General features: G+C 50.8%; 1 protein-coding gene across 3 annotated transcripts in view; it reads right to left on the minus strand.

Annotated features, from left to right (window-relative positions):
* PDE9A (phosphodiesterase 9A) overlaps positions 1–14824 on the minus strand; it is a 186159-nt gene extending 171335 nt beyond the window's left edge. For all 3 annotated transcript variants that reach the window (XM_088463369.1, XM_088463370.1, XM_088463368.1), the window contains exons 1-2: positions 14753–14824; positions 11144–11186 (exon numbers count right to left, since the gene is read on the minus strand). In XM_088463369.1, coding sequence (XP_088319495.1) covers positions 11144–11186; positions 14753–14778 — 69 coding nt within the window. In that variant the 5' untranslated portion in view covers positions 14779–14824. The remainder of the gene's footprint in view (positions 1–11143; positions 11187–14752) is intronic.
* Positions 14825–16177: the final 1353 nt, after the last annotated feature.

Consider the following 16177-nt stretch of genomic DNA (forward strand, 5'->3'; position numbering starts at 1 on the left):
TCTACAGTCTCTCTCTCTCTGTACTGTCACTTCCCTCTCTACAGTCTCTCTGTACTGTCACTTCCCTCTCTACAGTCTCTCTATCTCTCTGTACTGTCACATCCTTCTCTACAGTCTCTCTGTACTGTCACTTCTCTCTCTACAGTCTCTCTCTCTCTCTGTACTGTCACTTCCCTCTCTACAGTCTCTCTCTATCTCTTTGTATTGTCACTTCCCTCTCTACAGTCTCTCTCTCTCTCTGTACTGTCACTTCCCTATCTACAGTCTCTCTGTACTGTCACTTCCCTCTCTACAGTCTCTCTGTACTGTCACTTCCCTCTCTACAGTCTCTCTGTACTGTCACTTCCCTCTCTACAGTCTCTCTCTATCTCTCTGTACTGTCACTTCCCTCTACAGTCTCTCTCTCTCTCTCTCTCTGTACTGTCACTTCCCTCTCTACAGTCTCTCTCTATCTCTCGGTACTGTCACTTCCCTCTCTACTGTCTCTCTCTCTCTCTCTCTCTCTGTACTGTCACTTCCCTCTCTACAGTCTCTCTCTATCTCTCTGTACTGTCACTTCCCTCTACAGTCTCTCTCTCTCTGTACTGTCACTTCCCTCTCTACAGTCTCTCTGTACTGTCACTTCCCTCTCTACAGTCTCTCTGTACTGTCACTTCCCTCTCTTCAGTCTCTCTCTCTCTCTGTACTGTCACTTCCCTCTCTACAGTCTCTCTGTACCTTCACTTCCCTCTCTACAGTCTCTCTCTCTCTCTCTGTACTGTCACTTCCCTCTCTACAGTCTCTCTGTACTGTCACTTCCCTCTCTACAGTCTCTCTCTCTCTCTGTATTGTCACTTCCCTCTCTACAGTCTTTCTCTATCTCTCTGTACTGTCACTTCCCTCTCTACAGTCTCTCTATCTCTCTCTACTGTCACTTCCCTCTCTACAGTGTCTTTCTATCTATCGGTACTGTCACTTCCCTCTCCACAGTCTCTCTATCTCTCTGTACTGTCACTTCCCTCTCTCCTGTCTCTCTGTACTGTCACTTCCCTCTCTACAGTCTCTCTATCTCTCTGTACTGTCACTTCCCTCTCTACAGTCTCTCTCTCTCTGTACTGTCACTTCCCTCTCTACAGTCTCTCTGTACTGTCACTTCCCTCTCTACAGTCTCTCTCTATCTCTCTGTACTGTCACTTCCCTCTCTACAGTCTCTCTCTCTCTCTGTACTGTCACTTCCCTCTCTACAGTCTCTCTCTCTCTTTGTATTGTCACTTCCCTCTCTACAGTCTCTCTCTATCTCTCTGTACTGTCACTTCCCTCTCTACTGTCTCTCTCTGTACTGTCACTTCCCTCTCTACAGTCTCTCTCTGTACTGTCACTTCCCTCTCTACAGTCTGTCTCTATCTCTCTGTACTGTCACTTCCCTCTACAGTCTCTCTCTCTCTCTCTCTCTGTACTGTCACTTCCCTCTCTACAGTCTCTCTCTATCTCTCGGTACTGTCACTTCCCTCTCTACTGGCTCTCTTTCTCTTTCTGTACTGTCACTTCCCTCTCTACAGTCTCTCTCTATCTTTCTGTACTGTCACTTCCCTCTACAGTCTCTCTCTCTCTCTCTGTACTGTTACTTCCCTCTCTACAGTCTCTCTGTACTGTCACTTCCCTCTCTTCAGTCTCTCTCTCTCTCTGTACTGTCACTTGTCTCTCTGTACTGTCACTTCCCTCTCTTCAGTCTCTCTCTCTCTCTGTACTGTCACTTCCCTCTCTACAGTCTCTCTCTCTCTCTCTATGTACTGTCACTTCCCTCTCTACAGTCTCTCTCTCTCTCTGTACTGTCACTACCCTCTCTACAGTCTCTCTATCTCTCTGTACTGTCACTTTCCTCTCTACAGTCTCTCTCTATCTCTCGGTACTGTCACTTCCCTCTCCACAGTCTCTCTATCTCTCTGTACTGTCACTTCCCTCTCTACAGTCTCTCTGTACTGTCACTTCCCTCTCTACAATCTCTCTATCTCTCTGTACTGTCACTTCCCTCTCTACTGTCTCTCTCTCTCTGTACTGTCACTTCCCTCTCTACCGTCTCTCTGTACTGTCACTTCCCTCTCTTCAGTCTCTCTCTCTCTCTGTATTGTCACTTCCCTCTCTACAGTCTTTCTCTATCTCTCTGTACTGTCACTTCCCTCTCTACAATCTCTCTATCTCTCTGTACTGTCACTTCCCTCTCTACAGTCTCTCTCTCTCTCTGTACTGTCACTTCCCTCTCTACAGTCTCTCTCTATCTCTCGGTACTGTCACTTCCCTCTCTACTGTCTCTCTCTGTACTGTCACTTCCCTCTCAACAGTCTCTCTCTATCTCTCTCTACTGTCACTTCCCTCTCTACAGTGTCTCTCTATCTCTCGGTACTGTCACTTCCCTCTCCACAGTTTCTCTATCTCTCTGTACTGTCACTTCCCTCTCTACAGTCTCTCTGTACTGTCACTTCCCTCTCTACAGTCTCTCTATCTCTCTGTACTGTCACTTCCCTCTCTACAGTCTCTCTGTACTGTCACTTCCCTCTCTACAGTCTCTTTCTCTCTCTCTCTGTACTGTCACTTCCCTCTCTACAGTCTCTCTCTCTCTCTGTACTGTCACTTCCCTCTCTACAGTCTCTCTCTCTCTCTGTACTGTCACTTCCCTCTCTACAGTCTCTCTATCTCTCTGTACTGTCACTTCCCTCTCTACAGTCTCTCTCTCTCTCTCTCTCTCTGTACTGTCACTTCCCTCTCTACAGTCTCTCTGTACTGTCACTTCCCTCTCTTCAGTCTCTCTGTACTGTCACTTCCCTCTCTACAGTCTCTCTGTACTGTCACTTCCCTCTCTACAGTCTCTCTCTCTCTCTCTGTACTGTCACTTCCCTCTCTACAGTCTCTTTCTCTCTCTCTCTGTACTGTCACTTCCCTCTCTACAGTCACTCTCTCTCTCTCTCTGTACTGTCACTTCCCTCTCTACAGTCTCTCTGTACTGTCACTTCCCTCTCTTCAGTCTCTCTGTACTGTCACTTCCCTCTCTACAGTCTCTCTCTCTCTCTCTGTACTGTCACTTCCCTCTCTACAGTCTCTGTACTGTCACTTCCCTCTCTACAGTCTCTCTCTCTCTCTGTACTGTCACTTCCCTCTCTACAGTCTCTCTGTACCTTCACTTCCCTCTCTACAGTCTCTCTCTCTCTCTCTGTACTGTCACTTCCCTCTCTACAGTCTCTCTGTACTGTCACTTCCCTCTCTACAGTCTCTCTCTCTCTCTCTCTCTCTGTACTGTCACTTCCCTCTCTACAGTCTCTCTATCTCTCTCTACTGTCACTTCCCTCTCTACAGTGTCTTTCTATCTATCGGTACTGTCACTTCCCTCTCTACAGTCACTCTCTCTCTGTCTCTCTCTCTGTACTGTCACTTCCCTCTCTACAGTCTCTCTATCTCTGTACTGTCACTTCCCTCTCTACAGTCTCTCTATCTCTCTGTACTGTCACTTCCCTCTCTACAGTCACTCTCTCTCTCTCTGTACTGTCACTTCCCTCTCTACAGTCTCTCTCTCTCTCTGTACTGTCACTTCCCTCTCTACAGTCACTCTCTCTCTCTCTGTACTGTCACATCCCTCTCTACAGTCTCTCTCTCTCTCTGTACTGTCACTTCCCTCTCTACAGTCACTCTCTCTCTCTCTGTACTGTCACTTCCCTCTCTACAGTCTCTCTCTCTCTCTCTGTACTGTCACTTCCCTCTCTACAGTCTCTCTCTCTCTCTGTACTGTCACTTCCCTCTCTACAGTCACTCTCTCTCTCTCTCTGTACTGTCATTTCCCTCTCTACAGTCTCTCTGTACCTTCACTTCCCTCTCTACAGTCTCTATCTCTCTCTCTCTCTGTACTGTCACTTCCCTCTCTACAGTCTCTCTGTACTGTCACTTCCCTCTCTACAGTCTCTATCTCTCTGTACTGTCATGTCCCTCTCTACAGTCTCTCTCTCTCTGTACTGTCACTTCCCTCTCTACAGTCTCTCTATCTCTCTGTACTGTCACTTCCCTCTCTACAGTCTCTCTCTCTCTGTACTGTCACTTCCCTCTCTACAGTCTCTCTCTCTCTGTACTGTCACTTCCCTCTCTACAGTCTCTCTATCTCTCTCTACTGTCACTTCCCTCTCTACTGTCTCTCTCTCTCTCTGTACTGTCACTTCCCTCTCTACAGTCTCTCTCTCTCTCTCTGTACTGTCACTTCCCTCTCTACTGTCTCTCTCTCTCTCTGTACTGTCACTTCCCTCTCTAGTCTCTCTCTCCCTCTCTCTCTCTCTCTCTATACAGTCTCTTCCCTCTCTATCTCTCTGTACTGTCACTTCCCTCTACAGTCTCTCTCTCTGTACTGCCTCCTCCCTGTCTACAGTCTCTCCATCTCCCTGTACCCTCTCCGCCTCTCTCCATCTCAGTGTACCCTCTCCGCCTCTCTCCATCTCAGTGTACCCTCTCCGCCTCTCTCCATCTCCCTGGACCCTCTCTGCCTCTCTACGTCTCCCTGTACCCTCTCCACCTCTCTCCATCTCCCTGTACCCTCTCCGCCTCTCTCCCAGTTTCTCCATCTCCCTGTACCCTCTCCGCCTCTCTCCGTCTCCCTGTACCCTCTCCACCTCTCTCCATCTCCCTGTACCCTCCGCCTCTCTCCATCTCCCTGTACCCTCTCCGCCTCTCTGCCAGTTTCTCCATCTCCCTTTACCCTCTCCGCCTCTCTCCCAGTTTCTCCATCTCCCTGTACCCTCTCCGCCTCTCTCCATCTCCCTGTACCCTCTCTGCCTCTCTCCCAGTTTCTCCATCTCCCTGTACCCTCTCCACCTCTCTCCCAGTCTCTCCATCTCCCTGTACCCTCTCTGCCTCTCTCCCAGTTTCTCCATCTCCCTTTACCCTCTCCGCCTCTCTCCCAGTTTCTCCATCTCCCTGTACCCTCTTCGCCTCTCTCCAAGCCTCTCCATCTCCCTATACCCTCTCCACCTCTCTCCAAGTCTCTCCATCTCCCTGTACCCTCTCCGCCTCTCTCCATCTCAGTGTACCCTCTCCGCCTCTCTCCATCTCCCTGTACCCTCTCCGCCTCTCTCCCTCTCCCTGTACCCTCTCCACCTCTCTCCATCTCCCTGTACCCTCCGCCTCTCTCCATCTCCCTGTACCCTCTTCGCCTCTCTGCCAGTTTCTCCATCTCCCTTTACCCTCTCCGCCTCTCTCCAAGTCTCTCCATCTCCCTGTACCCTCTCCGCCTCTCTCCCAGTTTCTCCATCTCCCTGTACCCTCTCCGCCTCTCTCCCAGCCTCTCCATCTCCCTGTACCCTCTCTGCCTCTCTCCCAGTTTCTTCATCTCCCTGTACTCTCTTCGCCTCTCTCCCAGTTTCTCCATCTCCTTTTACCCTCTTCGCCTCTCTCCAAGCCTCTCCATCTCCCTGTACCCTCTCCGCCTCTCTCCATCTCCCTGTACCCTCTCCGCCTCTCTCCCTGTACTCTCTCCATCTCCCTGTACCCTCTCTGCCTCTCTCCCAGTTTCTCCATCTCCCTGTACCCTCTCCGCCTCTCTCCCAGCCTCTCCATCTCCCTGTACCCTCTCTGCCTCTCTCCCAGTTTCTCCATCTCCCTTTACCCTCTCCGCCTCTCTCCCAGTTTCTCCATCCCCCTTTACCCTCTCCACCTCTCTCCCTGTACTCTCTCCATCTCCCTGTACCCTCTCCGCCTCTCTCCATCTCCCTGTACCCTCTCCGCCTCTCTCCATCTCCCTGTACCCTCTCCGCCTCTCTCCATCTCCCTGTACCCTCTCCGCCTCTCTCCCAGCCTCTCCATCTCCCTGTACCCTCTCCGCCTCTCTCCCAGTTTCTCCATCTCCCTGTACCCTCTCCGCCTCTCTCCATCTCCCTTTACCCTCTCCGCCTCTCTCCCAGTCTCTCCATCTCCCTGTACCCTCTCCGCCTCTCTCCCAGTCTCTACATCTCCCTATACCCTCTCTGCCTCTCTCCCAGTTTCTCCATCTCCCTTTACCCTCTCCGCCTCTCTCCCAGTTTCTCCATCTCCCTGTACCCTCTCCGCCTCTCTCCATCTCCCTGTACCCTCTTCGCCTCTCTCCAAGCCTCTCCATCTCCCTTTACCCTCTCCACCTCTCTCCAAGTCTCTCCATCTCCCTGTACCCTCTCCGCCTCTCTCCCAGTCTCTCCATCTCCCTGTACCCCCTCCACCTCTCTCCATCTCAGTGTACCCTCTCCGCCTCTCTCCATCTCCCTGTACCCTCTCCGCCTCTCTCCATCTCCCTGTACCCTCCGCCTCTCTCCATCTCCCTGTACCCTCTTCGCCTCTCTCCCAGTTTCTCCATCTCCCTGTACCATCTCCGCCTCTCTCCTAGTCTCTCCATCTCCCTGTACCCTCTCCGCCTCTCTCCATCTCCCTTTACCCTCTCCGCCTCTCTCCCAGTTTCTCCATCTCCCTTTACCCTCTCCGCCTCTCTGCCAGTTTCTCCATCTCCCTGTACCCTCTTCACCTCTCTCCAAGCCTCTCCATCTCCCTGTACCTTCTCCGCCTCTCTCCCAGTTTCTCCATCTCCCTGTACCCTCTCCGCCTCTCTCCTAGTCTCTCCATCTCCCTGTACCTGCTCCGCCTCTCTCCCAGTCTCTCCATCTCCCTGTACCCTCTCCGCCTCTCTCCATCTCCCTGTACCCTCTCCGCCTCTCTCCCAGTTTCTCCATCTCCCTGTACTCTCTCCATCTCCCTGTACCCTCTCCGCCTCTCTCCCAGTCTCTCCATCTCCCTGTACCCTCTTCGCCTCTCTCCCAGTTTCTCCATCTCCCTGTACCCTCTCCTAGTCTCTCCATCTCCCTGTACCCTCTCCGCCTCTCTCCCAGTTTCTCCATCTCCCTGTACCCTCTCCTAGTCTCTCCATCTCCCTGTACCCTCTCCGCCTCTCTCCCAGTCTCTACATCTCCCTGTACCCTCTCTGCCTCTCTCCCAGTTTCTCCATCTCCCTGTACCCTCTTCGCCTCTCTCCATCTCCCTGTACCCTCTCCGCCTCTCTCCCAGTTTCTCCATCTCCCTGTACCCTCTCCGCCTCTCTCCCAGTCTCTCCATCTCCCTGTACCCTCTCTGCCTCTCTCCCAGTTTCTCCATCTCCCTGTACCCTCTCCGCCTCTCTCCCAGTCTCTCCATCTCCCTGTACCCTCTCAGCCTCTCTCCATCTCCCTTTACCCTCTCCGCCTCTCTCCCTGCCTCTCCATCTCCCTGTACCTTCTCCGCCTCTCTCCATCTCCCTGTACCCTCTCCGCCTCTCTCGCTGTACTCTCTCCATCTCCCTGTACCCTCTCCGCCTCTCTCCCAGCCTCTCCATCTCCCTGTACCCTCTCCGCCTCTCTCCATCTCCCTGTACCCTCTCCGCCTCTCTCCATCTCCCTGTACCTCCTCCGCCTCTCTCCCAGTTTCTCCCTCTCCCTGTACCCTCTTCGCCTCTCTCCAAGCCTCTCCATCTCCCTGTACCCTCTCCGCCTCTCTCCCAGTCTCTCCATCTCCCTGTACCCTCTCTGCCTCTCTCCCAGTCTCTCCATCTCCCTGTACCCTCTCTGCCTCTCTCCCAGTTTCTCCATCTCCCTGTACCCTCTCCGCCTCTCTCCCAGTCTCTCCATCTCCCTGTACCCTCTTCGCCTCTCTCCCAGTTTCTCCATCTCCCTGTACCCTCTCCTAGTCTCTCCATCTCCCTGTACCCTCTCCGCCTCTCTCCCAGTTTCTCCATCTCCCTGTACCCTCTCCTAGTCTCTCCATCTCCCTGTACCCTCTCCGCCTCTCTCCCAGTCTCTACATCTCCCTGTACCCTCTCTGCCTCTCTCCCAGTTTCTCCATCTCCCTGTACCCTCTTCGCCTCTCTCCATCTCCCTGTACCTCCTCCGCCTCTCTCCCAGTTTCTCCCTCTCCCTGTACCCTCTTCGCCTCTCTCCAAGCCTCTCCATCTCCCTGTACCCTCTCCGCCTCTCTCCCATACTCTCCATCTCCCTGTACCCTCTCCGCCTCTCTCCCAGTCTCTCCATCTCCCTGTACCCTCTCTGCCTCTCTCCCAGTCTCTCCATCTCCCTGTACCCTCTCTGCCTCTCTCCCAGTTTCTCCATCTCCCTGTACCCTCTCCGCCTCTCTCCCAGTCTCTCCATCTCCCTGTACCCTCTCAGCCTCTCTCCATCTCCCTTTACCCTCTCCTAGTCTCTCCATCTCCCTGTTCCCTCTCCGCCTCTCTCCATCTCCCTGTACCCTCTCCGCCTCTCTCCCTGCCTCTCCATCTCCCTGTACCTTCTCCGCCTCTCTCCCTGTACTCTCTCCATCTCCCTGTACCCTCTCCGCCTCTCTCCCAGCCTCTCCATCTCCCTGTACCCTCTCTGCCTCTCTCCCTGCCTCTCCATCTCCCTGTACCTTCTCCGCCTCTCTCCCTGTACTCTCTCCATCTCCCTGTACCCTCTCCGCCTCTCTCCCTGCCTCTCCATCTCCCTGTACCCTCTCCGCCTCTCTCCATCTCCCTGTGCCCTCTCCGCCTCTCTCCATCTCCCTGTACCTCCTCCGACTCTCTCCCAGTTTCTCCATCTCCCTGTACCCTCTTCGCCTCTCTCCCAGTTTCTCCATCTCCCTGTACCCTCTAAGCCTCTCTCCTAGTCTCACCATCTCCCTGTACCCTCTCCGCCTCTCTCCTAGCCTCTCCATCTCCCTGTACCCTCTCCGCCTCTCTCCCAGTTTCTCCTTCTCCCTGTACCCTCTTCGCCTCTCTCCCAGTTTCTCCATCTCCCTGTACCCTCTCCGCCTCTCTCCATCTCCCTGTACCCTCTCCGAGTCTCTCCATCTCCCTGTACCCTCTCAGCCTCTCTCCCAGCCTCTCCATCTCCCTTTACCCTCTCCGCCTCTCTCCCAGTTTCTCCATCTCCCTGTACCCTCTCCTAGTCTCTCCATCTCCCTGTACCCTCTCCGCCTCTCTCCATCTCCCTGTACCCTCTCCACCTCTCTCCTAGCCTCTCCATCTCCCTGTACCCTCTCTGCTTCTCTCCATCTCCCTGTACCCTCTCCTAGTCTCTCCATCTCCCTGTTCCCTCTCCACCTCTCTCCATCTCCCTGTACCCTCTCCGCCTCTCTCCCAGCCTCTCCATCTCCCTGTACCCTCTCCGCTTCTCTCCATCTCCCTGTACCCTCTCCGCCTCTCTCCCTGTACTCTCTCCATCTCCCTGTACCCTCTCCGCCTCTCTCCCAGTCTCTCCATCTCCCTGTACCCTCTCCGCCTCTCTCCCAGTCTCTCCATCTCCCTGTACCCTCTCCGCCTCTCTCCATCTCCCTGTACCCTCTCCGCCTCTCTCCCTGTACTCTCTCCATCTCCCTGTACCCTCTCCGCCTCTCTCCCAGTCTCTCCATCTCCCTGTACCCTCTCCGCCTCTCTCCCAGTTTCTCCATCTCCCTGTACCCTCTTCGCCTCTCTCCCAGTTTCTCCATCTCCCTTTACCCTCTCTGCCTCTCTCCCATTCTCTCCATCTCCCTGTACCCTCTCCGCCTCTCTCCATCTCCCTGTACCCTCTCCGCCTCTCTCCCAGCCTCTCCATCTCCCTGTACCCTCTCCGCTTCTCTCCATCTCCCTGTGCCCTCTCCGCCTCTCTCCATCTCCCTGTACCTCCTCCGCCTCTCTCCCAGTTTCTCCATCTCCCTGTACCCTCTCCGCCTCTCTCCCAGCCTCTCCATCTCCCTGTACCCTCTCAGCCTCTCTCCCAGCCTCTCCATCTCCCTGTACCCTCTCCGCCTCTCTCCCAGTTTCTCCATCTCCCTGTACCCTCTTCGCCTCTCTCCCAGTTTCTCCATCTCCCTTTACCCTCTCCGCCTCTCTCCCAGTTTCTCCATCTCCCTTTACCCTCTCCGCCTCTCTCCCAGTCTCTCCATCTCCCTGTACCCTCTCCGCCTCTCTCCATCTCCCTGTACCCTCTCTGCCTCTCTCCATCTCCCTGTACCTCCTCCGCCTCTCTCACAGTTTCTCCATCTCCCTGTACCCTCTTCGCCTCTCTCCCAGTTTCTCCATCTCCCTGTACCCTCTCCACCTCTCTCCCAGTTTCTCCATCTCCCTGTACCCTCTCCTAGTCTCACCATCTCCCTGTACCCTCTCCGCCTCTCTCCTAGTCTCACCATCTCCCTGTACCCTCTCCGCCTCTCTCCATCTCCCTGTACCCTCTCCGCCTCTCTCCCAGTCTCTCCATCTCCCTGAACCCTCTCCGCCTCTCTCCCAGCCTCTCCATCTCCCTGTACCCTCTCCGCCTCTCTCCCTGCCTCTCCATCTCCCTGTACCCTCTCCGCCTCTCTCCCAGTTTCTCCTTCTCCCTGTACCCTCTTCGCCTCTCTCCCAGTTTCTCTATCTCCCTTTACCCTCTCCGCCTCTCTCCCAGTTTCTCCATCTCCCTGTACCCTCTTCGCCTCTCTCCCAGCCTCTCCATCTCCCTGTACCCTCTCCACCTCTCTCCCAGCCTCTCCATCTCCCTGTACCCTCTCCGCCTCTCTCCCAGCCTCTCCATCTCCCTGTACCCTCTCCGCCTCTCTCCCAGCCTCTCCATCTCCCTGTACCCTCTCCGCCTCTCTCCCAGCCTCTCCATCTCCCTGTACCCTCTCCGCCTCTCTCCCAGCCTCTCCATCTCCCTGTACCCTCTCCGCCTCTCTCCATCTCCCTGTACCCTCTCCGCCTCTCTCCCAGTCTCTCCATCTCCCTGTACCCTCTCCGCCTCTCTCCTAGTCTCACCATCTCCCTGTACCCTCTCCGCCCCTCTCCTAGTCTCTCCATCTCCCTGTACCCTCTCCGCCTCTCTCCCAGTTTCTCCATCTCCCTTTACCCTCTCCGCCTCTCTCCCAGTTTCTCCATCTCCCTGTACCCTCTCCGCCTCTCTCCTAGTCTCTCCATCGCCCTGTACCCTCTCTGCCTCTCTCCCAGCCTCTCCATCTCCCTGTACCCTCTCCGCCTCTCTCCATCGCCCTGTTCCCTCTCCGCCTCTCTCCCAGCCTCTCCATCTCCCTGTACCCTCTTCGCCTCTCTCCCAGCTTCTCCATCTCCCTTTACCCTCTTCGCCTCTCTCCCAGCCTCTCCATCTCCCTGTACCCTCTCCGCCTCTCTCCCAGCCTCTCCATCTCCCTATGATTGTACCTGAGGTTTTTCTTTGCCATTCATGTCTGTGCACAGAGTCTCCCTGAGGATAAGAAAATAGATTTACTACCAATAACACAATATTATAAAATGTTAGTAAATATCCAACTTCATGGCAGCTATAATGTATATGAGATGAAGAAAAAGGGGCTGAAGGTAGCGCTAGTGTCTCTGGGCACAGGATGAAAAAATAGGGGCTCATCTTTCCTTAATAGCGATGTAACAAACAGGAAACCCTCTGGTGCCCCCTGTGGTATCCTTATGTAGTAAAATTGAAAATGATACTATACTATATATAATGTTACTATATAGTAGTAGATTTAATAAGATACACAGTAAAATTACAATGAATAATAAAAACGGCTAGTACCGGTATATCAATAAAAAAGGGGACATATATACTCAACATGAAACACGAAACATAAAATTGCAATCGCTCTGATATATCTGCCTGATAAGTTAGGGGACAGATACGCTAATTAGCGTCTCCTAAAGGCTGAAGAGGATACTATAAATCCTATCCCATATGTTGGATTTGTTTACCATTATATTCATAGGATTAGTAAGCTATATGTGAACCTCTAAGACCAGTACCTGGCGTGACCCTCTGAGCAGACGTTGATAGTGATTGTTGGTCAGTCTTCAGACTGGTTTTCTAGAATTTTTGGCCCATTCCCCCTCACAGACCGGCTTCATCCCATGGACGTTGGGGGCTTTCCCACACCACATACTACCGCAACATATCTAGTGGATCATTATCAGGACGGCATTGCCAAACACAATTTTTTTTCTGTTTAAAATGATTATTTGTAGACAAATTTGTGTGTTTAGGGTTGTTGTCTTGCTGCCATCTGCTGTCCTGCGTCAGTGCATGGACTGATACACCTGGTAGTGATACCATCTAATCATTCTTCCAGACCTAAGGTAGCTTCCACTCTTCATGCTAATCAGGAGATCATACGTCCTTCTCTCTGGCTACAACAACTAACCACAACTAATAATGAATAGATACCCTGGGTCCTGTCACGGTTTTTAGATAAATAATTTTTTTGTCCTTCCTGTAGTGAGGTGCTCTGCTCAATATGGATATCCTAAGTATCCTGCTCTGCTCAATATGGATATCCTAAGTATCCTGCACTGCTCACTATGGATATCTTAACTATCCTGCTCTGCTCACTATTTCACATACATTATAGCTGCCATGGCGGTGGTGTCACATACATTATAGCTGCCATGGCGGTGGTGTGTCACATACATTACAGCTGCCATGGCGGTGGTGTGTCGCATACATACATTACGGCTGCCATGGCGGTGGTATCACATACATTATAGCTGCCATGGCAGCGGTGTGTCACATACATATATTACGGCTGCCATGGCGGTGGTGTGTCACATACATTACGGCTGCCATGGCGGTGGTGTGTCACATACATTACGGCTGCCATGGCGGTGGTGTGTCACATACATTACGGCTGCCATGGCGGTGGTGTGTCACATACATTACGGCTGCCATGGCGGTGGTGTGTCACATACATATATTACGGCTGCCATGGCGGTGGTGTGTCACATACATTACGGCTGCCATGGCGGTGGTGTGTCACATACATACATTACGGCTGCCATGGCGGTGGTGTGTCACATACATTATAGCTGCCATGGCGGTGGTGTGTCACATACATCACGGCTGCCATGGCGGTGGTGTGTCACATACATTACGGCTGCCATGGCGGTGGTGTGTCACATACATTACGGCTGCCATGGCGGTGGTGTGTCACATACATTACGGCTGCCATGGCGGTGGTGTGTCACATACATACATTACGGCTGCCATGGCGGTGGTATCACATACATTATAGCTGCCATGGCGGTAGTGTGTCACATACATTATAGCTGCCATGGCGGTGGTGTGTCACATACATTACGGCTGCCATGGCGGTGGTGTGTCACATACATTACGGCTGCCATGGCGGTGGTGTGTCACATACATTACGGCTGCCATGGCGGTGGTGTGTCACATACATACATTACGGCTGCCATGGCGGTGGTGTGACACATACATTATAGCTGCCATGGCGGTGGTGTGTCACATACATTATAGCTGCTATGGCGGTGGTGTGTCACATACATTACGGCTGCCATGGCGGTGGTGTGACACATACATTATGGCTGCCATGGCGGTGTTGTCACATACATTACGGCTGCCATGGCGGTGGTGTGTTACATACATTATGATATATACCTGGAGCTAGTGAGCAGTGCAGGTTAGTAAGGATATCCCTGGAGCTAGTGAGCAGTGCAGGTTAGTAAGGATATCCTTGCATAGTGAGCAGTGCAGGTTAGTAAGGATATTCCTGGAGCTAGTGAGCAGTGCAGGTTTGTAAGGATATCCCTGAAGCTAGTGAGCAGTGCAGGTTAGTAAGGATATCCCTGGAGCTAGTGAGCAGTGCAGGTTAGTAAGGATATCCCTGGAGCTAGTGAGCAGTGCAGGTTTGTAAGGATATCCCTGAAGCTAGTGAGCAGTGCAGGTTAGTAAGGATATCCCTGGAGCTAGTGAGCAGTGCAGGTTAGTAAGGATATCCCTGGAGCTAGTGAGCAGTGCAGGTTAGTAAGGATATCCCTGGACCTAGTGAGCAGTGCAGGTTAGTAAGGATATCCTTGCATAGTGAGCAGTGGAGGTTTGTAAGGATATTCCTGGAGCTAGTGAGCAGTGCAGGTTAGTAAGGATATCCCTGGAGCTAGTGAGCAGTGCAGGTTTGTAAGGATATCCCTGAAGCTAGTGAGCAGTGCAGGTTAGTAAGGATATCCCTGGAGCTAGTGAGCAGTGCAGGTTAGTAAGGATATCCCTGGAGCTAGTGAGCAGTGGAGGTTTGTAAGGATATCCCTGAAGCTAGTGAGCAGTGCAGGTTAGTAAGGATATCCCTGAAGCTAGTGAGCAGTGCAGGTTAGTAAGGATATCCTTGCATAGTGAGCAGTGGAGGTTTGTAAGGATATCCCTGGAGCTAGTGAGCAGTGCAGGTTAGTAAGGATATCCCTGGAGCTAGTGAGCAGTGCAGGTTAGTAAGGATATCCCTGAAGCTAGTGAGCAGTGCAGGTTAGTAAGGATATCCCTGGAGCTAGTGAGCAGTGCAGGTTAGTAAGGATATCCCTGGAGCTAGTGAGCAGTGCAGGTTAGTAAGGATATTCCTGGAGCTAGTGAGCAGTGCAGGTTAGTAAGGATATCCTTGCATAGTGAGCAGTGCAGGTTAGTAAGGATATCCCTGGAGCTAGTGAGCAGTGCAGGTTAGTAAGGATTTCCCTGGAGCTAGTGAGCAGTGCAGGTTAGTAAGGATATTCCTGGAGCTAGTGAGCAGTGCAGGTTAGTAAGGATATCCTTGCATAGTGAGCAGGACCCAGGTGCAGCATTGTTACACTTTAGGCTGGAACCTGGCACTCCTGAAATACCAGCATAACCATTAATACTCTCCGTCATCTACACCAGTCAGAACCCATCCCCAGGTGAGCGTAACAGGACACGGTTTAGGTTTCTTTGAGAACTGTTCTGTTATTATCCCATCAGCTCCCAATGTGGATAACGTACCTGAGTAACAGAAGGTAATTACCCCAACTCACCTTCTCTCCTGTAAGTGCTCTGTCATCCTGAGTGTTTTATGCTCTCGCTCCCCAGCTCACGGTCTGAGTACTAGTAACACAGGTTAGTTACCAAGCACAAGCCGGCTGCACCTAATTCCTATCACGCCCTGCTCTACTGGCGAAGGGTTAACAAGTGCCAGACCCAGAATTTCTACTAGGACCAGCATACAAGGCAGAGTGTACGTATACACAATTACCAGGGCAACAGACAGCTCCCCACAGGTGTACACTGACAGATTATTATTATTATCTATATATAGCGCCACAGGTGTACACTGACAGATTATTATTATTATTATCATTTATATAGCGCCACAGGTGTACACTGACTTATTATTATTATTATCATTTATATAGCGCCACAGGTGTACACTGACACATTATTATTATTATTATTATTATCATTTATATAGCGCCACAGGTGTACACTGACAGATAACTATTATTATTATCATTTATATAGTGCCACAGGTGTACACTGACTTATTATTATCATTATATATATATATATATATTTATATATATATATATATATATATATATATATATATAGTGCCACAGGTGTACACTGACAGATTATTATTATTATTATTTATATAGCGCCACAGGTGTACACTGACACATTATTATTATTATTATTATTATTATTATTATCATTTATATAGCGCCACAGGTGTACACTGACAGATTACTATTATTATTATCATTATTATTATCATTTACATAGTGCCACAGGTGTACACTGACAGATTACTATTATTATTATCATTTATATAGTGCCACAGGTGTACACTGACTTATTATTATCATTATATATATATATATATATATATATATATATATATATATATATACATATATATATATATATATATTGCCACAGGTGTACACTGACAGATTATTATTATTATTATTTATATAGCGCCACAGGTGTACACTGACACATTATTATTATCCTTTATATAGCACCACAGGTGTACACTGACACATTATTATTATTTATATAGCGCCACAGGTGTACACTGACAGATTATTATTATTTATATATAGTGCCACAGGTGTACACTGACAGATTATTATTATTATTATTATCATTTATATATCACCACAGGTGTACACTGACAGATTATTATTATTATCATCATCATTTATATAGCGCCACAGGTGTACACTGACACATTGTTATTATTATTATTATTATCCTTTATATAGCGCCACAGGTGTACACTGACACATTGTTATTATTATTATTATTATTATTATCATTTATATAGCGCCACAGGTGTACACTGACAGATTATTATTATTATCATCATCATTTATATAGCGCCACAGGTGTACACTGACACATTATTATTATTTATATAGCGCCACAGGTGTACACTGACACATTATTATTATTTA

This window comes from Taudactylus pleione, unplaced genomic scaffold, assembly GCF_031769625.1.
Source record: "Taudactylus pleione unplaced genomic scaffold, aTauple2 ptg001351l, whole genome shotgun sequence".
Lineage (NCBI taxonomy): Eukaryota > Metazoa > Chordata > Amphibia > Anura > Myobatrachidae > Taudactylus > Taudactylus pleione.